This window comes from Arachis stenosperma, chromosome 3 (genome assembly GCF_014773155.1).
Source record: "Arachis stenosperma cultivar V10309 chromosome 3, arast.V10309.gnm1.PFL2, whole genome shotgun sequence".
Lineage (NCBI taxonomy): Eukaryota > Viridiplantae > Streptophyta > Magnoliopsida > Fabales > Fabaceae > Arachis > Arachis stenosperma.
The window spans coordinates 129,194,402-129,214,458 of NC_080379.1; the positions used below are offsets into that span (position 1 = coordinate 129,194,402).

Genomic DNA, 20,057 nt, shown 5'->3' on the forward strand with positions numbered 1-20,057 from the left:
ACTGAGAAGTCGTCCATGAAGACTTCCAGAAACTTTTCCACCATATCAGAGAAAATAGAGAGCATGCACCTCTGAAAGGTTGCAGGTGCATTACACAGACCAAATGGCATCCTTCTGTAAGCAAACACTCCAGATGGACATGTGAATGCTGTTTTCTCTTGATCGTAGGGATCTACTGCAATCTGGTTGTAACCTGAATAGCCATCCAGAAAGCAGTAGTAATTATGACCTGCTAGTCTTTCTAGCATCTGGTCTATGAATGGTAAAGGGAAATGATCCTTTCTAATGGCTGTATTGAGTCTTCTGTAGTCAATACACATGCGCCAACCTGTAACTGTTCTTGTAGGAACCAGTTCATTCTTTTCATTATGAACCACTATCATGCCTCCCTTCTTGGGGATAACTTGGACAGGGCTCACCCAAGGGCTATCAGAAATAAGATAAATAATCCCAGCCTCTAGTAATTTAGTGACCTCCTTTTACACCACCTCCTTCATAGCCGGATTCAGTCGCCTCTGTGGTTGAACCACTGGCTTAGCATCATCCTTCAATAGGATCTTGTACATGCATCTGGCTGGGCTAATGCTCTTAAGATCACTGATGGACTATCCAAGAGCTGTCTTGTGTGTCTTTAGCACTTGAATTAGTACTTTCTCTTCCTGTGGCTCTAAGGCAGAGCTTATGATTACAGGAAAAGTGTCACCTTCTCCCAAAAATGCATATTTTAGGGATGGTGGCAATGGTTTGAGCTCAGGTTTAGGAGGTTTCTCCTCTTCCTGATGGGTTTTTAGAGGTTCTATTATTCTCTCTGATTCCTCCAGATCAGGCTGAACATCTTTAAAGATATTCTCTAGCTCTAACTCGAGACTCTCAGCCATATTGATCTCCTCTACCAGGGAGTCAATAACATCAACGCTCATGCAGTCATTTGTTGTGTCTGGATGCTTCGTTGCTTCAATAGCATTCAGCCTGAACTCATCCTCATTGACTCTTTGGGTAACTTTCCCTTTTTCGACATCAATAAGGGTTCGTCCAGTTGCTAGGAAAGGTCTTCCTAGGATGAGAGTTGCACTCTTGTGCTTCTCCATCTACAGCACTACAAAATCAGTAGGGAATGCAAATGGCCCAACTGTGACAATCATATCCTCAATCATGCCTGATGGGTATTTAATGGAGCCATCAGCAAGTTGAAGACAGATCCTGGTTGGCTTGATTTCTTCTGCCAAGCCAAGCTTTCTGATAGTGGATGCAGGTACTAGGTTGATACTTGCCCCAAGATCACATAGAGCTGTCTTGGTACAAGTGCCATCTAATGTGCATGGTATCATAAAGCTTCCAGGATCCTTAAGCTTCTCTGGTAAGCTTTTCAGCATGACTACACTGCATTCTTCAGTGAGGTAAACTTTTTCAGTTTCTCTCCAATCCTTCTTATGACTTAAGATCTCTTTCATGAACTTAGCATAAGAGGGTATTTGCTCAAGTACCTCTGCAAACAGAATCTTTATTTCAAGAGTCCTGAGATAGTCTGCAAAGCGGGCAAATTGCTTATCCTGTTCCGCTTGGCGGAGTTTCTGAGGATAAGGCATTTTGGCTTTGTATTCCTCAACCTTAGTTGCTGCAGGTTTATTTCCTACAGATGTGGTTGCTATCAGCACTTGTATGTGTCTGATCCCTCACTGGCGTTTGAATGCCAGGGTTGGAAGCTGGATTGGCGTTGGACGCCAACTCCTTACCTATTTTTGCCGTTTGAACGCCAGAACTGAGCTTCCCTTGGGCGTTTAATGCCAACTCCTTGCCTGCTTGTGGCGTTTGAACGCCATAACTGAGCATGGGTTGGGCGTTTAACGTCAGCTCTCCACTCTTTTCTGGCGTTTGAGTGCCAGAATTATTCCTCTCTGGGCTCTTACTATCCTCAGAGGGATTTTGGATAGCAGTTTGTTCATTTCTTGGCTTTCTGCTACTTTGAAGTGAGGTATTTAATGTTTTTCCACTTCTTAATTGAACTGCCTGGCACTCTTCTGTTATTTGTTTTGATAACTGCTGTTTTGTTTGCTTCAACTGCACTTCCATATTCATATTAGCCATTCTTGTGTCTTGTAGTATCTCTTTGAATTCGGCTAGCTGTTTTGTTAGAAAATCTAATTACTGATTGAATTCAGTAACTTGTTTTGCAGGACTGAGTTAAGCAGTTACTGTTTTAGCCTCTTCTTTCATGGAAGACTCACTACATAGATACAGATGCTGATTTCTGGCAACTGTATCAATGAGCTCTTGAGCTTCTTCAATTGTCTTTCTCATGTGTATAGATCCACCAGCTGAGTGGTCCAAAGACATCTGAGCTTTCTCTATAAGCCCATAATAGAAGATGTCTAACTGCACCCACTCTGAAAACATTTCAGAGGGGTATTTTCTTAGCATCTCTCTGTATCTCTCCCAAGCATCATAAAGAGATTCATTATCTCCTTGTTTAAAGCCTTGGATGTTCAGCCTTAGCTGTGTCATCCGTTTTGGAGGGAAATATTGATTCAGGAATTTTTCTGACAACTGTTTCTATGTCCTTATGCTAGCCTTAGGTTGGTTATTTAACCACCTCTTAGTTTGGTCTTTTACAGTAAATAGAAATAGTAATAATCTGTAGACATCCTGATCTACTTCCTTATCATGTACTGTGTCAGCAATTTGTAAAAACTATGCCAGAAACTCTGTAGGTTCTTCCTGTGGAAGACCGGAATACTGGCAACTTTGTTGCACCATGATAATGAGCTAAGGATTCAACTCAAAACTACTGACTCCGATGGAGGGTATACAGATACTACTCCCATATGAAGTAGTAGTGGGGTTAGCATATGACCCCAGAGTCCTTCTGGACTGTTTATTTCCACTTAGGTCCATGATGGAGAAAGGGAGATGTTGTGAATTAGAGATTCAAATAGTATTAAAATGTTTTTTTTATGAAAACGAAAATAAAAAAATAAAATAAAATAAAATAAAATAATTGAAAGATGGGTGAGGATTTTCGAAAAATGAAGAAAGAGAAAAAGTGGTTAGGAATTTTTGAAAAAGATATGATTTTTTTTTTAAAATTTTTTTTAAAAGGATATGATTTGAAAAAGATATGATTTTTAAAAACTTGACAACTAAGATATGATAAGATAAAGTTTGAAATTGAAATTTGAATTTTTTTGAAAAATTTTGAAATATTTGCTCAAAAATAGTTAGAGAAGATATTTTTTATTTTTGAATTTTATGATGAAAGAGAAAAACACACAAAAGACACACAACTTAAAATTTTTAGATCTAATGCTCCTTGTTTTCGAAAATTTTGGAGGGAAAACACCAAGGAACACCAAACTTAAAAATTTTAAGATCAAAACACAAGGAAGACTCAAGAACACTTTGAAGAATCACAAGAACAACAAGAACATGAAGATAGAACACCAAACTTAAAATTTTTAGAAAACCAAAATAAAATTTTCGAAAACTATAGGAAAATTAACAAGAGAACGCCAAACTTAAAATTTGGCACAAGATTCAATCAAAGAAAAATTATTTTTGAAGAAGTTTTAAAAGGAAGATACCCAATTACCAAGAACATAAGCACACATTCTAGCCAATTGAGCTACAAATTTAACGTGTTTTAATAGGGTATTTAATAAATAAATTTTTGAATACTGATAATTTGAAAAAGACACAAGAAAAACAAGAAAAGACACGGAACAAGAAAAACTAAAGATCAAACAAGAAAAATACACAAGAACATAGACACATTTAACAAATGCAGGGATTAAGCAAAAGAGAAGTCTTTTTGAAAAATTGAAGGAAAACAAAAATCATGCAATTCGAAAATTATGAAGAAAAATAAAAATATGCAATGGACACCAAACTTAAAATATGAAACTAAACTCAAAGAAAAATTAAAAAATTAATAAGGAAAAATGATATTTTTAAAGGATTTTTGAAAGGAAAAATATAAGATGCAATCCTAGTGACTCTAAACACAACAAAATAAATTATTCCTAATCTAAGCAACAAAATAAACCGTTAGTTGTTCAAACTCAAACAATCCCCGGCAACGGCGCCAAAAACTTGGTGCACGAAATTGTAAATCACACTTTTCACAACTCGTACCACTAATCAGCAAGTGCACTGGGTCGTCCAAGTAATACCTTACGTGAGTAAGGGTCAAATCCCACGGAGATTGTTGGCTTGAAGCAAGCTATGGTTATCTTGTAACTCTTAGTCAGGATAATAATAATTCTCAGTTTTGATTGGTAGTAAATAAAAAGCATGGATTAAATAATACTTGTTATGCAGTAATGGAGAATTTGTTGGAGTTTTGGAGATGCTTTGTCTTCTGAATCTCTGCTTTCCCCCTGTCTTCTTCTTCACGCCGCAAGGTTCCTCCTATGGCAAGCTGTGTGTTGGTGGATCACCGTTGTCAATGGCTACCATCCGTCCTCTCAGTGAAAATGGTCTAGGTGCGCTGTCACCGCACGGCTAATGATCTGTCGGTTCTTACTCATGCTGGAATAGGATCCGTTGATCCTTTTGCGTCTATCACTACGCCTAACCCTTGTGAGTTTGAAGCTCGTCACAGTCATTCAATCCCTGAATCCTACTCGGAATACCACAAACAAGGTTTAGACTTTCCGGATTCTCAAGAATGCTGCCAATGGATTCTAGCTTATACCACGAAGACTTTGATTAAGGAATCCAAGAGATACTCATTCAATCTAATGTAGAACAGAGGTGGTTGTCAGGTACACGTTCATAGGTTGAGAATGGTGATGAGTGTCACGGATCATCACATTCATCATATTGAAGTGCGAATGAATATCTTAGATAGAAACAAGCGTGTTTGAATAAAAGAAAACAGAAATAATTGCATTAATTCATCGAGACACAGCAGAGCTCCTCACCCCCAACAATGGAGTTTAGAGACTCATGCCGTCAAAGAGTACAAAGTTCAGATCTAAAAATATCATGAGGTACAAAATAAATCTCTAAAAGTTGTTTAAATACTAAACTAGTAACCTAAGTTTACAGAAAATGAGTAAACTGAGATAGATAGTGTAGAAATCCATTTCTGGGGCCCACTTGGTGTGTGTTGGGGCTGAGCTTTGAGCTTTACACATGCATAGGCTGTTTCTGGAGTTAAATGCCAGGCTGTTTCTGGAGTTAAATGCCAGGCTGTAACCTGTTTTGGGCGTTTAACTCCAACTTGTAACCTGTTTCTGGCGTTTAACGCTAGAATGGAACATGGAACTGGTGTTAAATGCCAATTTATGTCATTTATCTTCGAGCAAAGTATAGACTATTATATATTGCTGAAAAGCCCTAGATGTCTACTTTCTAACGCAATTGAGAGAGCGTCAATTGGACTCCTGTAGCTCTAGAAAATTCATTTCAAGTACAGGGAGGTCAGAATCCAACAACATCAGGAGTCCTTTTTCAGCCTGAATCAGATTTTTGCTCAGATCCTTCAATTTCAGCCAGAAAATACCTAAAATTATAGAAAAATACACAAACTCATAGTAAAGTCCAGAAATATGAATTTTGCATGAAAACTAATAAAAACATACTGAAAAGTAGCTAGAACCTACTAAAAACTACCTAAAAACAATGCCAAAAAGCGTATAAATTATCCGCTCATCAGTACCACCTTATTATCATTGACTTATAGCTCGAGCATAAGGATTTGAATATTAAGTGTTATATTATGGTATCAGAGCAGTTCATCCTCGTGAGCCTGAGGGAGGGACTACTTATAGTTCAATGCATACTCTGAGTCTGTGCCTGTGCTAGTTAGGGTATCTAACTGATATGTCTAGCATGAAGTTCATGAGTGTACTTTTAGTAATTTGAAGAAATTAACTTGAGATATTGGGGTTGATCACCTGGATATCGTTTGTTTGGTGTGGACAGTACCGGAATGGCATCTCATGTACATGATTGAGGTACTCGGGGAGGAATTCCTAAGAACAAATTAATGAGGGAACACCGATATAGGAATCTTGGCAGTGGTATATTTGAGATTGGTGTGTTGGTTTGGATTGTTGAGTGAAATACTTGGAGGCGAATAGTTGGTTAGATGATTTATTTAATTAGGCTTGAATTGATTGGAACTTGATAATTTAGAGTAGATGGGGCTTGTAATTTGCATTAGTATAGTTTGGATTTGAATTAGAATAAAAGTTTGTGAAATTGAGCACTTATGTAGAAATTGGAGAATGACTAATTGCTAGGCAATTGATATCATAAATTTTGAACAATTACGTAATGTGAGTATGGAGATCAAGAATTTTTAAGAGATTTTGATTGAGTCTTAGGATAAGCATAAGCATTATTACGGTCAGGTTGAGAAAGCTTAGGAGTGGGCCTAGATTTTGTGATCCGATAGGAGAATATGACATGAATGCATGATTGGATTCTTGGTGGTTACAAATCAAAGTGACGCAGCGGAAGCTTGTGGAAGCAGTAACACATGATAGTTACGAATAGGAGGTGTAAAGTTGACTAGAATATCTTAAACTTAAAATACTCAAAGGGTTTAGTGGGTTAATGCAAGTAATGATTCCTAGATAATTGAATTTGATTGTGGCTGTGAACCTTGACTCATTCTGAACTGGATACGGAAAAGATTGTTGGTGTGTCATTAGATTTAGGTAATAAATAAGTACCAATTGTCATGTTTGAGAGATAAGTATTACGATATTTGATCATGATGACCTTGGATTTAGATTGAAATGTATAATGATTACATTTGAAAGATGAATTTGGAAAACATTAAATTCAAATGCCGATGTTTTACTGAGATTGGTTTGCGAGAACCCGTGAAGGGTGGTAAACCCAGATTTATAAGGGAGGTTCTGTCGGAATTCTAAAAGAACTTGAAGAGTTTAGAGATCTTAAGTTATGATTTCAATCGGGAGTTTTAGCTTAGAAAGTTTTATGAAGGGTGAGGTGAACTTGACATTGGTTAGTTATTGGGAGAAATCTAAAAGAAGCTAAAAGTGAAACAGATGAATATAGCTTAGGTTTGAATTTGATCAAGTTCATGATCTTGTGTATGAGGGTGAAGAACGTGATTTGGTATTGAAAATGATATTGGAGAAAGGTGGAATGAATGGTATGAGGATAGTTGAACTTGACGAAACCTATATGAAGATAGAAGAGCAAAGTTTGAGGGCAAAATTTTAAATAAGGTGGATAAGATATAAAATTCGGTCAAATTATAATTAATTAAATAATAAATTAAATAAATTTAACAATCAAAATTTAATAATTTAAATATAATATTCGCACTCAATGAATTTTTTTGAGTTAAAAAACATAATTCTTTTGCATAAAAACATGCATTAGAGAGGATCTGCCTTATATAAAAATGTGAAAAAAGAGCACAGAAATTTACTTTTAAGGAGAAAAAAGCTTTTAATACTTTTTAAATAAAAAAAAAAATAGAAGTAACAACATGATCTGATGGCCGGATGCCACTTAGACGTTGGAGGGGGATCTGCGTTACACAAATCCAAACCGTTGAATTTATGGAAGTATAAGTGCCAATCTTAGTCGTCCACGTAATCTTTATAAACCAAATATAAAATGAATTCTCAACTCCCAAACCCTAGGGTTTTCTTCTTTTTCTCAATCTTAGCAGCCGATCCCCGAAGAGCTTGCATCATCTTTAGGTGAGCTATGAATCTCTTATCCTCTTAGCCTCTCACGAATTCAGCAATATATTTACTAAAATCGGTGAAAGGTTCAGTGAAACTTCTCTGTTTTTAATAATTTATCTGCAGCCAATGAACCTTCATCTTTCCGTTGATTGAAATCCTGATTGTTTGGTTCCGTTGCGTTTGGGTTTACTGGTGTTACTAATTAGGTCGTGATTATTTCTTATCTTCATTTTTTTGTTTCATTAAAGCCTTATATTCTTAGGTGAATGCTTGCCGTTAATAAACTTTCTGTGCTCTGTATTGCCTTTAGCATTTCGTCAGTAATTATATGTCATCATGTTTGAAACCCTGGATTTGCTTATAATTGAAATTTTAAAGTTCTGGTTAATTATTTAAAGCCTGTCAATGACTAAGTTGATCAAGTGCACGGTTAAAGTATGATTGATGAGGTTATTTTTTTGTCAATCCTGTAATTATGGTAGAACTTAGAACTATTTGTGTTGGATTGTCCTAGATACTATCTGCTGCATATGATGTGTTATGTTCACGTGTCTAAATGCTAATGGTGTGGATTTGTTTGCAGAGTCCTCTTCTGCCAACCCCAACCTTGAAATCATGGTATGTTTCCTGTGTCCCCTTCTTATGTCAGTTACTTAAATGTTTGCTTCAATTTGCTCAAATGAATTTTTGCTTGCTTAGATCATTCCGGAGAAGAACCGCAAAGAGATCTGCAAATATCTCTTCCAAGGTAACTGTTTTGTCTCATAAGTCATATATGTTTTGCTAATGGATGGTTTTGAAGTTACATTGTCATGTGAAAATTGTGTGGGTTCAGAGGGAGTTTGCTATGCAAAGAAGGACTTCAACCTGGCGAAGCACCCTGAGATTGAGGTGCCAAATCTACAGGTGATTAAGCTGATGCAGAGTTTCAAGTCAAAGGAGTATGTGAGGGAGACATTTGCTTGGATGCACTATTATTGGTTTCTCACCAATGATGGCATTGAACACCTCAGAACCTACCTCAATCTTCCTTCGGAAATTGTACCTGCCACTCTAAAGAAACAACCAAAGGCTCCAGGTCGTCCATTTGGTGGTCCACCTGGCGATCGCCCTAGGTATACTTCTAGTAACCTATCTTACTGTCATATTCTGTTCCGTTGGTTGTTTTTTTGGATTTCGCGATCGATTGTAAATTTGATGTGTATGGATGTTGAACAGGGGTCCTCCACGCTTTGAAGGAGAGCGTAGGTTTGGTGACCGTGATGGATACCGTGGAGGTCCCCGTGGTCCTGGTGGTGATTTTGGAGGTGATAAGGGAGGGGCACCTGCAGATTACAAGCCTTCTTTTGGGGTAATGCTTCTGTGATTGCAATTTTCCATATTTCTTTCATTTGTTTTAAAATTTATTTTATAATTTGCTGTTAGTTGTAATGTTACTTTGTCATTATCTTTCATTGAACAAGATTAACATGTGCATAAATGCCTTGTTTGTGGAGGTGCAATTTCTGTCTATTTCTGCCTAACATTTTAAATCTGTAATTCATGTTTAACATTTATTTGCTAGAAACGCAACTCCACTTTCTTTTTCTTAGGAACTCTAATTTTAGGTTCAATATCAAGTTTTGCAACTTAGAAGCTGAAGTTTTGGGCTTTCTGCAACTCACTTTTCATCCTATGTCAATACTGACTCTCCCATTTGAGATGTCTAATGTTTGGATGACTTAAGCACTATTATTGTCATTTACTATATGATTGTCTCAGTAGGCTCTTTTATTGGAGTTAGTGAAACAGATCGGTTGTTGTAACGTAGCTCTTTATCATAGCAGTATTCTAGTGCTCAAAACTGCATTGGCACTTGTTTGTGCTCCATATGTTCTGTAATCTTTTCGATTCTAACTGAGTAAGTTGGTTTGCTATATTGCAGGGTGCTGGTGGAAGACCAGGCTTTGGCCGAGGTTCTGGCAGTTTTGGTGGGGCACCACCTTCTAGCTCAAATCTTCCATGAGTGTAATGGTCAACCTTAGATTTTGCTTAATTTTCTGGCTCTGTTTAGTTATCCTTACCTAGAAATTGAAGAACTCTATACTTACACTTTTGATGATCGGTTCCCTACTCATGCAAAGAAATTTTGAATTGAGACGTTCTTGATAACTTGTCCGCCATTTGCATGTGGTTACTTCCCCTCCACCAAATCTATAGTATTTTCGTTTACTATGGTGTTCGCTTCAGGTTTATTCTCCCAGCTTTTTGGTAGTATTAATGCGATCCAGATACGAGAGAATAAAAAACTGTATAAGTCTGGCGTTTAGCCACCGTTGGGTTGAAGTGATACTAATTGATACTTCGTATCCATGCCATGTGAGGTTTGTGCTAGGGTGACGCCCCCTAATCGTACAAAATCATGAGCCAAACAGATAGTAAACTTATTTGATCGGGCCAACTATTGAATATATATAAAATTCCGTTTTCAAAACAGAATAAAAGATCTTATTTGTTTTGGTCGAAATGAGAATCAGAATGAGAACTAGTATGTTTTTAATTTATTGTCCAGCTAATCTGGGCTATGGGTATCAATAATTTAATCATTTACTTTGTAAGCTTTAAAATGGTGAATTAACAATATAGTCCAAATTATTACTTGGCATTTGGCAATATTTGTTGGTGAAATCTGAGTTGAATGTATTATAACTCCAGACGAACGATCCTAGTCTGTATATATATAGTTTTCCAAACAAAGCAACATGCAATTTATTATGGAACATAACGGGTGATATCTCTGATTTATTATTAGAAAGTCTTGGCTGGTATCACTAATTCACTATAGTGTAATAGTATTAGTTTAACCCGAAACAAATCCAAAGCAAGCACCGAAGCTACATGATACCATATACAAAACTATTACATGATGGTGTCTAGTTTAGTCAACCTCTTCCATCTTGCTCTCCTCGTTTGCTTCCTCTTCAAGGGGCGGCATGTTTGCATCTTCAGCAGCCTCACCCTCCTCAATGTTCAAACCCAACTTGAGCATCCTGTGGATCCTCGACGCAAACAAGTTGGGATCGTCGAGGCTGAAACCGGACGTTAACAGCGCCGTCTCATAGAGGAGCAGTACCAAATCCTTGACGGACTTGTCGTTCTTGTCAGTCTCAGCCCTTTTCCTGAGCTCCTCCATGATCCCATTCTCAGTGTTGATCTCCATAGTCTTCTTGCTGCTCATGTACGAGCTCATTGTGTTGTCCCTGAGAGCCTGCGCCTTCATGATCCTCTCCATGTTTGCACTCCATCCATATTCCCCCGTCACCAAGCAACACGGCGAGTCCACAATCCTATCAGACACAACCACCTTCTCCACCCTGTCACCAAGAATCTCCTTCATTGTCTTGCACAGATTATCGAATGACTTGTTCTTCTCCTCCCTCTTTTGCTTCTCTTCTTCCGTCTCGTCTTCCAGCTTCAGCCCTTCCTTGGTTGCAGAGACAAGCTTCTTCCCGTCATACTCCTTGAGCTGAGTAACAGCATACTCATCAATTGCGTCCACCATGAACAACACCTCATAGCCCCTCTTCTTAAGCCTCTCGAGGAACGGTGAATTCTCCACAGCCTTCTTGCTCTCACCGGTGATGTAGTATATAGACTGCTGACCCTCCTTCATCCTGGTGACGTAGTCCTTGAGGCTTGTCATCTCATCACCACTCTTGGTTGAATGGTACCTAAGAAGCTCTGCCAGTTTGGCTCTGTTCTGGCTATCCTCATGAATCCCAAGCTTGATGTTCTTGGAGAATGCATCGTAAAATTTGTTGTAGTCATCCTTGTTCTCCGCAATCTCAAAGAACATCTCAATGCATTTCTTCACCAAATTCTTCCTGATGACTTTGAGAATCTTGTTCTGCTGAAGCGTCTCGCGGGAGATGTTGAGTGGGAGATCATCGGAGTCCACGACGCCCTTCACGAAACCGAGGTACTCAGGGATGAGTTCCTCACAATTGTCCATGATGAAGACCCTTCTCACATAGAGTTTGATATTGTTGAGCTTCTTTCTGGTGTCAAAGAGATCAAAGGGTGCTCTTCTTGGAACGAAGAGAATAGCCTTGAACTCCAGCTGGCCTTCCACGGAGAAGTGCTTCACTGCGAGATGGTCCTCCCAGTCATTGGTGAGGCTCTTGTAGAATGCTGCATATTCCTCCCTCGTTACCTCCTCTGGCTTCCTCAGCCAAATCGGTCTCTGCTTGTTAATCTGCTGCCACTCATGCCTCACTTCCTTCACTTTCTTCTTCTTCTTCTCTTTTGATTTGTCCTCATCCACCTCCTCCACATCCCCTTCCTCTTCCTTCTCCTTCTTGGAGGATTCTTCCTCCTCGTCGTCGCTCACCTCCCTCTCCGTGGTCTTCTCCGTCCATAGATATATAGGATAGCTGATGAATTCCGAGTGCTTCTTCACCAAATCCTTGATTCTCCTCTCCTCCAAGTATTCCAACTGCGACAAACACAAGATTCACGTGAATCATTGAATCACCAAAACATATGAAGTGACAGGATGCAGTAATAAGTGAGAGTTGAACCTGATCATCTTTGAGGAAGAGGGTGATCTTGGTGCCTCTACCGAGGGGTTCACCTTGGAGGTCTCTAGTGACGGTGAAGGATCCACCGGCCTGAGACTCCCAGACATATTGCTCGTCGTCGTTGTGCTTGGTGGTGACAATGACCTTGTCGGCAACAAGATAGGCAGAGTAGAAGCCAACACCGAATTGCCCAATCATGCTAACATCTGCACCCGCCTGCAGTGCTTCCATGAACTCCTTCGTGCCAGACCTCGCTATTGTCCCCAGATTATTCACCAACTCTACACACAATTAAATGTTATGCTTATAGTAAAGTATAGAATAGAATAATACTTTCTATGTATGCTGTTACTAATAACTAACCAGCTTTGGTCATGCCAGAGCCACTGTCTATAACAGAGAGGGTCTTATTGGTCTTGTCAGGAACAATCCTAATGAAGAGCTCAGGCTGAGCATCAAGCTTCGATTTCTCTGTCAAGCTCTCGAATCTGATTTTGTCCAGTGCCTGCATGCCATTATATATCACACAATTAAGAAATTAACTCACAAAATCACGATGTTTAATATAATAATAATAACAACAATAACACATACGTCGGAAGCATTGCTAATGAGCTCACGAAGGAAGATCTCCTTGTTGCTGTAGAAGGTGTTGATGATCAAGCTAAGCAGTTGGTTGATCTCAGCCTGGAATGCAAAAGTCTCAGACTCTCCCATCTGAACCTCAGCCATACTCAAACTCGGTTATTGTTATTCACTTATTTGCAGTGTACAACGGCAGTGAATGATGCAAATGTATATGCCTAATTTGTAAGGTGACATTTTAATATATATATAAGGTGAGGACATGCTTCTGGGGCATCACATATTACGTCTGGGAAGAACATAGACAAATATCAAAGCTTCTGGACTTTTCTCCGCTTTGCTTTCACTTCCGTATTTTGCCACGCTACCTGCCCTTTTTCATCAATAGATTTCTCTATTATATACTACTAGAACACGCTCCTACTTAACACACAAACTTGGATGCATACATTTAGCGGTTAGTTTTGGGTTTTTTTATATTTAGATTTAATAAAGGTGAGAATGTCTTTATATAAAAATATTTTTTTTATCTTTAGATAATAGATTATGGGCTTGTTTGGGTGAGATTTTAAGAAAAGATCTTTTTTTTGAGTTATCTTTTTTTAAAAGATCTTATAGAGAAGTAAAAGTAATTTTATGTTTGGATATCTCATGTAAAAAAGTCTTTTTATCTATCAATTATGTTTGGGTATAATAATATAAAAGATCTTTTTGTTTATTTATTACATGAAAAACATCTTTTTTTAAGGAAAAAAGATCTTTTAAAAAAAGATGTAAATTACAACTTCTCAAAAAAGATCTTTTTTTTATTTTACTAGTGCTTTTACTTTTACTACTAGAAATTTGCCAAACACGTTAAAAAATTAAAAAAGATCTTTTTTCATTGAAAAAAGATCTTTTTTTAACAAAATAATGGTGTCCAAACATGCACTATATGATTAGATTTTAATATCTTATAAAAGTGCTATTTTTATAAAAGTGTTATTTTTAATTTTTATGTTGTTAAAAAATGTGTTTTTGCCATATTCATTTAAAATTTTAAATAGTTGCTTTATAGATGTTACGTGTGGAATGTTGGTTCGCAGTTCGAACACTACCCGCACGCTATCTTTTTGTTTCTGATTTGAACATTTTTTTTTGGTATACTTGGGTCGGCTTTTTTATTCGATCTAACAGCCGAACTTGTTTCAGTTTCATTTAGGTCTTGTTTTTGCTTTACTTAGTCCAAAAGACCTATTGATTGGAATAGGCCCATTCCTATAAACCAACCGTGGGCATACGATTTTTCACAAAATCAACTGTGGGCTGTATTGGGCTACTGTTTAGTTAAATTTTTGGCAGTTATTTGTGAGCATAAAGTCCAAAAAAGAAAACGCTCAAATCGGTTTAAATTGTTATTCTCATCATATCCCCAGAAGAACTGTATAATAACAATATGCAAGTGAAAAAGGCAAAATTTTCATTTCTTATATTTGAAGTTTGAAGAGGAACTTAGTTTCTGTTGTTTGCATGTAGTTTACTAGTTTAGAGCTTGTTTGAGATTCACCTAATGTCTTATCCTAACATGGTTACTACTTTGTTTTGCATATACTGCTGTAATGCTTATTGAGGACGTTGTTGACAATCTTTGAAGCATACTTTTCACAAGCGTTTATTTGTTGATAACGATTATTCAAAACGAAGAGCAAGACATGAGACATGCGAATGTGATGGTTCCACTTCCACTTCGACCCCAAAAATGATCAACTCTGTATCTCATATTTCATAGCATCTCTCACAACAATTGAGAGCTATATAGATGTGTTGACGCTAATTAATTGCTTTGGCCAACATACTGATCATACGAACGAACGTACGTTCACCTGCACAATAAAATTGCTTTCTTTCCAACAAATCCTTTTCGAGTCATGTTCATTTCATCTTTTTTTCTCTTTTGATATCATAACGACTGCTATACGTGGGAATTTGTAAACCACGGACACCCCACTTTTAATACTCAAAGCAACCAACCCACATCATATGCAATTCGTGAAACTCAGAATGGGGCATGGTTCTGTACACCAACCCTAAAAAGAGAAACAAACCCAGGTTCTAGAGCCTCAACTAACCATGTTGGGGATTATACATCTCGTGACAAACTAGCTACATGCAATGCTTTTGTTAGCAGCTAGAGATCACGTTACTTCTCAGGCCTTTTATTTTACAGGTACCGCGAAAAAGATTTTTATTTAAACATTTCAATTACTCCAACTACTCTTTTGCTTAGCTTTTCATGGGTTCTAGCTACAACGTGTCAAGATTAGCTTAGCTTGCAACAAATGTTTGGTCCAAGACCATAAGTATCTATCTTCTAATTTCTATTTTCATTTTTTTTTATTATTGTTATGTTATCCTACTGGTCACCTGAATTGGACGACTCTACAGATGATAGGATTTGAGTAGAGAGAAACAAAACGGAATCAGAGACACAAGAGATAGAGGAAACTTGAAGGCAAGCTGAAGATGGCAACGAAAGAGTCAAGCTCTGCTGGTTCTGGTTCTGGTTCTGGTTCTGGTTCGGCAACAGGGGACGCTAAAATCAAGAGGGTAGTGACCCATGGAGGCAGATATGCACAGTACAATGTGTATGGCAACTTGTTCGAGGTGACTTCAAAGTATGTCCCTCCCATTCGCCCCATTGGCAGAGGTGCTTATGGCATCATCTGGTAACCTAATCTTCTTCTTCTTCTTCTTCTTCTTCTTCTTCTTCTTCTTCTTCTTACATGAACCAAGTTGATTCATGATGTGCGTTTGGTATCAGTGCTGCTGTGAACTCAGAGACGCACGAACAAGTTGCCATCAAGAAGATTGGTAACGCATTTGACAACATTATTGATGCTAGAAGGACACTCAGAGAAATCAAGCTCCTTCGTCACATGGATCATGAAAATGTATGTATGAGTATCTGTATTAAGGTGTTTAGTTAGATAGAGAGTCTGAAATTGGTATATAATAATGTTTTGACAGATCATTGCGATAAAGGATATAATACGACCACCGAAAAGGGAGACATTCAACGATGTATACATTGTTTATGAATTGATGGACACTGATCTTCATCACATCATTCATTCTGACCAACCTCTCACTGATGGCCACTGTCAGGTACACTCTACTGCTTCCTCTGATATTTGAATTCTTGTTATCATTATTTTCGAATTGATTGATTGGGTTGGGTTGGGTTGGGTTGGGGTGCAGTACTTCTTGTACCAGCTGTTACGGGGACTGAAATATGTGCATTCAGCGAATGTGTTGCACCGCGATCTGAAGCCGAGTAACCTGCTCATGAATGCCAACTGCGACCTCAAGATTGGCGACTTTGGATTGGCAAGGACTACTTCTGAGCAGGATTTCATGACAGAGTATGTTGTCACCCGATGGTACCGTGCCCCCGAGCTGCTCCTTAACTGTTCTGAGTACACCTCTGCCATTGATGTCTGGTCTGTGGGATGCATTCTTGGTGAGATTATGACCCGAGAGCCCTTGTTCCCTGGCAAGGACTATGTTCATCAACTTAGGCTCATTACTGAGGTATATAGACTTACTTAATACATTCATTCATTCATTTCATGATTAGATCAACCACTTGACAATTCTATTCTGTGTTCCCTTTTCATATATAAAAGTTGATAGGTTCACCTGACGATGCCAGCCTTGGGTTTCTCCGAAGTGATAATGCAAGAAGATACATCAAGCAGCTTCCGCAGTACCGCAAGCAAAAATTTGCTGCTAGGTTCCCCAATGTCATGCCTGAGGCACTTGATCTCCTAGAAAAGATGCTCATGTTTGATCCTAACAAGCGCATCACAGGTTTGTATATTATATATGCGCCATTCTCGAACTCATGATGGCTTAATTACTTAAATGATGTTATCAAACATAATTTGAATATGATGCAGTTGATGAGGCACTTTGTCATCCATATCTAGCATCACTTCACAACATCAATGATGAGCCTGTTTGTCCGAGGCCATTCAGTTTTGACTTTGAGCATCCAACATGCACTGAAGAGGATGTCAAGGAGCTCATATGGAGGGAATCTGTCAAGTTCAATCCAGATCCACCTTCTCACTAATTGATTTCTGTTACCACATAAATACCATCATCATCCTATGCAGATGATTTGCTAGGGACAACAAACTTCTCTTCCTTTGTAATCTTAGACCTAAATGTCACCAACCAGGGTATAAACAAAATTTCTCGTGGATGTTACAAGCATTTAGACAAATAATAATTAAATCTGTTGTATTATGCTCGACTTTGCTTTAGGACACTCTCTGGGGACCCAATATCATTGCAAACTTATGGACTCTCTTTCTTATTAATACCTAACAATTATCTTTCCGAATTTCGATTTTTAGATTTACCAGCATTTTCTTACACGCTTATGAACCTACCTTTCACTTATGGTCATTGATGAGGATTTTTCTTCTTTCACAGTTGACGAATTAAATGAAAATAAATTTTGTTCTTGAAAGTCTTGTTGAAAATGTAACTCAATGTGATATCGGCATTTATGTTAAAATGAGCAAAAAATTATTTTGCATGTCTTGTTGAACATGGCTTGAATTCTATCCCAACGCCATGGCAAACAATACTAAACTCTGCAAAATGAAACTATCCTAGTAGCCTACATAAACAATACTGAATGCAGCACTACAATGAAAAGGATCATATGTTATTTAAGCTTTTACCGGTTTTTTTATTCTGCGAAGTGAGTGGATACAATCAGTGAGTTTAAGAAGCAGAAAATAAAAACATGTAAATTTTCATTGTTGTGTTTGTCAATTTGCATTGTTCTGATAAAGTATGGTGATTCCTTTTACACTGTCATAAGTCATAAATGCCTTGCATAAGTGCAAGTTTGGAACTTGACATCATCTATGGGCAAACCCTCTTCTGGGAAGGTACATACCCCAATCTTCTCCGGTCCCTGATCTGGCAACAGCATACATGGCTCTGGAGTCACACCACTAGAAATCCCAGCCACATTGGTGCAATTCCATTGAACTTTGTAAGGTTTCTTTGATAGTTGAATAGTCACATTGGATATACATATGCCAGTGAATGGAGCATTGGATATACCCTCCAATCTTGCTGCCATAGTCACATTCTGAGCAACCATGTCCCGGTAATTGATGTTCTGAATGAGAGGAAGTGCATTGGGATCATAGTTGTTGTCAGCATGAGAACCATAATTTCCTGTCATCCAAAATGCCCATCTCATGGTACTCATAGTCATCCTTCTCACATATATGTCCTTAACATAGCCTCCTCTTCCTACAGCAGTTTTGATCCTAACACCTGATTCTGAGTTGATGGCTACAATGTCCTCAGCCCTCACATCCTCAATCCCACCGGACATTTCACTCCCCAACGCTATCACAGCGCTGGTTGGTGAAATGCATGTCAGGCGCCGGATTGCTAGTTGTTTCGTTGGCATTCCATATGCTATACCATACTCATCCCAACCACTCTTAACCGCCACACAATCATCCCCAGAAACAATGTAGCAGTCCTCAATTCTTGTGTTTGTGCATGAGTCTGCATCATAAGCATTCTGAAACCTTAGTTTTAGTGTGTTAATATTGCCATATTGAGGAAGTTATGCAGGTGTTAGCTGAACATACCAGGGTTGATTCCATCAGTATTTGGTGAATTAACTGGAGCAAGTATTGTGATGCCTTGAACAACAATATTGCTGCATTCAAATTCATATATTAATATTCATTAGAAATTATAGTGAGCTTTCCCTGCCTGATGTTTCCAGTGTTGGTGAATGGTGATTATTAATTCAATATTGAAAACAGAAAAAGGAGAAGAGGCGAAATGATGAACCTGCTATATACAGGATGAACATTCCATGAAGGAGAATTGACCAAAGTTAGATGAGATATCTGAACATTCTCTGAATACATTATTTCAATAAGGTAAGGCCTAGTATAACTGAGATCACCCTTGTGGAATTTTTTCCACCAAACATCGCCTTGTCCATCTATTGTACCATTGTCCCCTGCAAATAAATTTGAAATCAATCATTAGAAGAAGGAAATTCTTTAAGTTGGACTAGACTTTAAATTCCTAGAACATCTTTTGAGTTCATTACCAGTGATGATCACATCTGTAAGGTTGGTTCCAAAAATTAGACTGCTATACCTTCCACCTTGCGCATCCCTCCCTCGGCCGTAAGACGGCAAGGGATCAATGAGTGGCCAGTCACTCTCATCCTAATACCAAAGTTTCAATAGTACAAACATAAAATTGAAACAGTTAAAAAGAAAAACATTTGCATATCATATACCTGAGAGGCAAGGATGACAGCATCTTGGTGTAGGAATAGAGTGAAGTGGCTAGTGAGATTGAAGCTACCGGTTAACCATCTTCCGGGAGGAACAAAGAGTTGAGAGCCTCCAGTTGATGAGAACTGGCTCATATGATCTATGGCTGATTGAAAAGCCTTTGTGTTCAAAGTTGTTCCATCCCCAACACCACCAAAATCTGTGAGCGATGCACTGTAAGCTCTGCAGTTAACAGCACTGTACTCAAAGTAGTCCGAAATTGGAGCCTTGCGACTCTCTACCATGTTTAGGCTTGGTGGAACAAACATAAGAACTAGTGGTAACAATAACAATGTATCCATGACCTGCCAAATTCACATTTCAAATAGTTTATACGCATTCAACAAAACGAATCAACATGCCTTGATTCCTAATGCTAAGAAAGAAACAAGAAGAGAGAAACGAATTTGTTATTGTTATTGTTATTGTACCTGAGGTTTTCTCGGAGAACAGATGCCGAGTTTAGACTTTAGATGTTGGTATGTTAACATAGAAAGACATTCTAGGTGTATATATTAGTGACATTGTTATAGGGCATTAACTATGTCACTTTCATTTATGCTTCCGGGTCCCATAAATCACATTTCTTATTTCTCATGTGATCAGTTGATATGGTTTTCTTTTATGTTGGCACATGATTGATAGGGGTAAAAGAGTTTGAGTGGAATACTTAACGGAATTACTGGATCTACAGTTACATATCGTAGTAGGAAATTACTAAGTTATAGAATGCATGTGAAAGCTTTTTTTTTTTTGGAAGACTTTAAAATTATTGGGCTTCATAACTGACTAGTCTGACTCTTATGATTCCGAGAAATGTTTCGTGTGAACAACAATTTCATCGTCATAAAATTTTGTTT

At 38.0% G+C, this 20,057-nt stretch overlaps 4 protein-coding genes across 6 annotated transcripts; 2 read left to right on the top strand and 2 right to left on the bottom strand.

Annotated features, from left to right (window-relative positions):
• The first annotated feature begins 7,599 nt into the window (after positions 1-7,599).
• LOC130968543 (40S ribosomal protein S10-1-like) lies at positions 7,600-9,887 on the top strand. Its single transcript, XM_057893882.1, has 6 exons — positions 7,600-7,688; positions 8,260-8,294; positions 8,376-8,424; positions 8,512-8,791; positions 8,895-9,027; positions 9,601-9,887. The coding sequence occupies exons 2-6, from the start codon at positions 8,292-8,294 to the stop codon at positions 9,679-9,681; spliced, it is 546 nt and encodes a 181-aa protein (XP_057749865.1). The 5' UTR covers positions 7,600-7,688; positions 8,260-8,291; the 3' UTR covers positions 9,682-9,887.
• A 528-nt stretch (positions 9,888-10,415) lies between these two features.
• On the bottom strand, positions 10,416-13,176 carry LOC130968542 (heat shock protein 83-like). Its single transcript, XM_057893881.1, has 4 exons — positions 12,830-13,176; positions 12,599-12,740; positions 12,236-12,516; positions 10,416-12,150 (listed from the first exon to the last, which is right to left on the bottom strand). Exons 1-4 carry the CDS (start codon positions 12,965-12,967, stop codon positions 10,594-10,596), a joined length of 2,118 nt encoding a protein of 705 aa, XP_057749864.1. The 5' UTR covers positions 12,968-13,176; the 3' UTR covers positions 10,416-10,593.
• Positions 13,177-14,796: 1,620 nt separating this feature from the next.
• Positions 14,797-17,066, top strand: LOC130968480 (mitogen-activated protein kinase homolog MMK2-like). 3 transcript variants are annotated; one of them, XM_057893772.1, is made up of 7 exons: positions 14,797-15,026; positions 15,245-15,525; positions 15,621-15,750; positions 15,827-15,964; positions 16,058-16,390; positions 16,486-16,669; positions 16,759-17,066. In XM_057893772.1, exons 2-7 carry the CDS (start codon positions 15,323-15,325, stop codon positions 16,932-16,934), a joined length of 1,164 nt encoding a protein of 387 aa, XP_057749755.1. In that variant the 5' UTR covers positions 14,797-15,026; positions 15,245-15,322; the 3' UTR covers positions 16,935-17,066. The 3 variants fall into 3 exon arrangements, with proteins under 3 accessions (XP_057749755.1, XP_057749754.1, XP_057749753.1); XM_057893771.1 differs by lacking the exon at positions 14,797-15,026 and adding an exon at positions 15,059-15,159; XM_057893770.1 differs by lacking the exon at positions 14,797-15,026 and having other exon boundaries at positions 15,168-15,525.
• A 542-nt stretch (positions 17,067-17,608) lies between these two features.
• Positions 17,609-19,783, bottom strand: LOC130968479 (probable polygalacturonase). The gene is made up of 6 exons (XM_057893769.1): positions 19,629-19,783; positions 19,161-19,502; positions 18,966-19,086; positions 18,698-18,872; positions 18,490-18,560; positions 17,609-18,403 (listed from the first exon to the last, which is right to left on the bottom strand). The coding sequence occupies exons 1-6, from the start codon at positions 19,686-19,688 to the stop codon at positions 17,697-17,699; spliced, it is 1,476 nt and encodes a 491-aa protein (XP_057749752.1). The 5' UTR covers positions 19,689-19,783; the 3' UTR covers positions 17,609-17,696.
• Between the last annotated feature and the right edge of the window lie 274 nt (positions 19,784-20,057).

Bases quoted from the DNA above. Each gene is read 5' to 3' on its own strand.
- LOC130968542 (XM_057893881.1), bottom strand. From the start codon at position 12,967: ATGGCTGAGGTTCAGATGGGAGAGTCTGAGACTTTTGCATTCCAGGCT. The intron at 12,741-12,829 runs GTATGTGTTATT...AATGGCATGCAG, and splicing joins TCATTAGCAATGCTTCCGAC to GCACTGGACAAAATCAGATT. The intron at 12,151-12,235 runs GTTCAACTCTCA...TGTTTGTCGCAG, and splicing joins TCTTCCTCAAAGATGATCAG to TTGGAATACTTGGAGGAGAG.
- LOC130968479 (XM_057893769.1), bottom strand. From the start codon at position 19,688: ATGTTAACATACCAACATCTAAAGTCTAAACTCGGCATCTGTTCTCCG. The intron at 19,503-19,628 runs GTACAATAACAA...TGAATTTGGCAG, and splicing joins GTTCTCCGAGAAAACCTCAG to GTCATGGATACATTGTTATT. The intron at 18,561-18,697 runs GTTCATCATTTC...ATTTGAATGCAG, and splicing joins GTTCATCCTGTATATAGCAG to CAATATTGTTGTTCAAGGCA.
- LOC130968480 (XM_057893772.1), top strand. From the start codon at position 15,323: ATGGCAACGAAAGAGTCAAGCTCTGCTGGTTCTGGTTCTGGTTCTGGT. The intron at 16,391-16,485 runs GTATATAGACTT...CATATATAAAAG, and splicing joins AACTTAGGCTCATTACTGAG to TTGATAGGTTCACCTGACGA. The intron at 16,670-16,758 runs GTTTGTATATTA...AATATGATGCAG, and splicing joins TCCTAACAAGCGCATCACAG to TTGATGAGGCACTTTGTCAT.
- LOC130968543 (XM_057893882.1), top strand. The intron at 8,792-8,894 runs GTATACTTCTAG...GATGTTGAACAG, and splicing joins CCACCTGGCGATCGCCCTAG to GGGTCCTCCACGCTTTGAAG. The intron at 9,028-9,600 runs GTAATGCTTCTG...GCTATATTGCAG, and splicing joins ATTACAAGCCTTCTTTTGGG to GGTGCTGGTGGAAGACCAGG.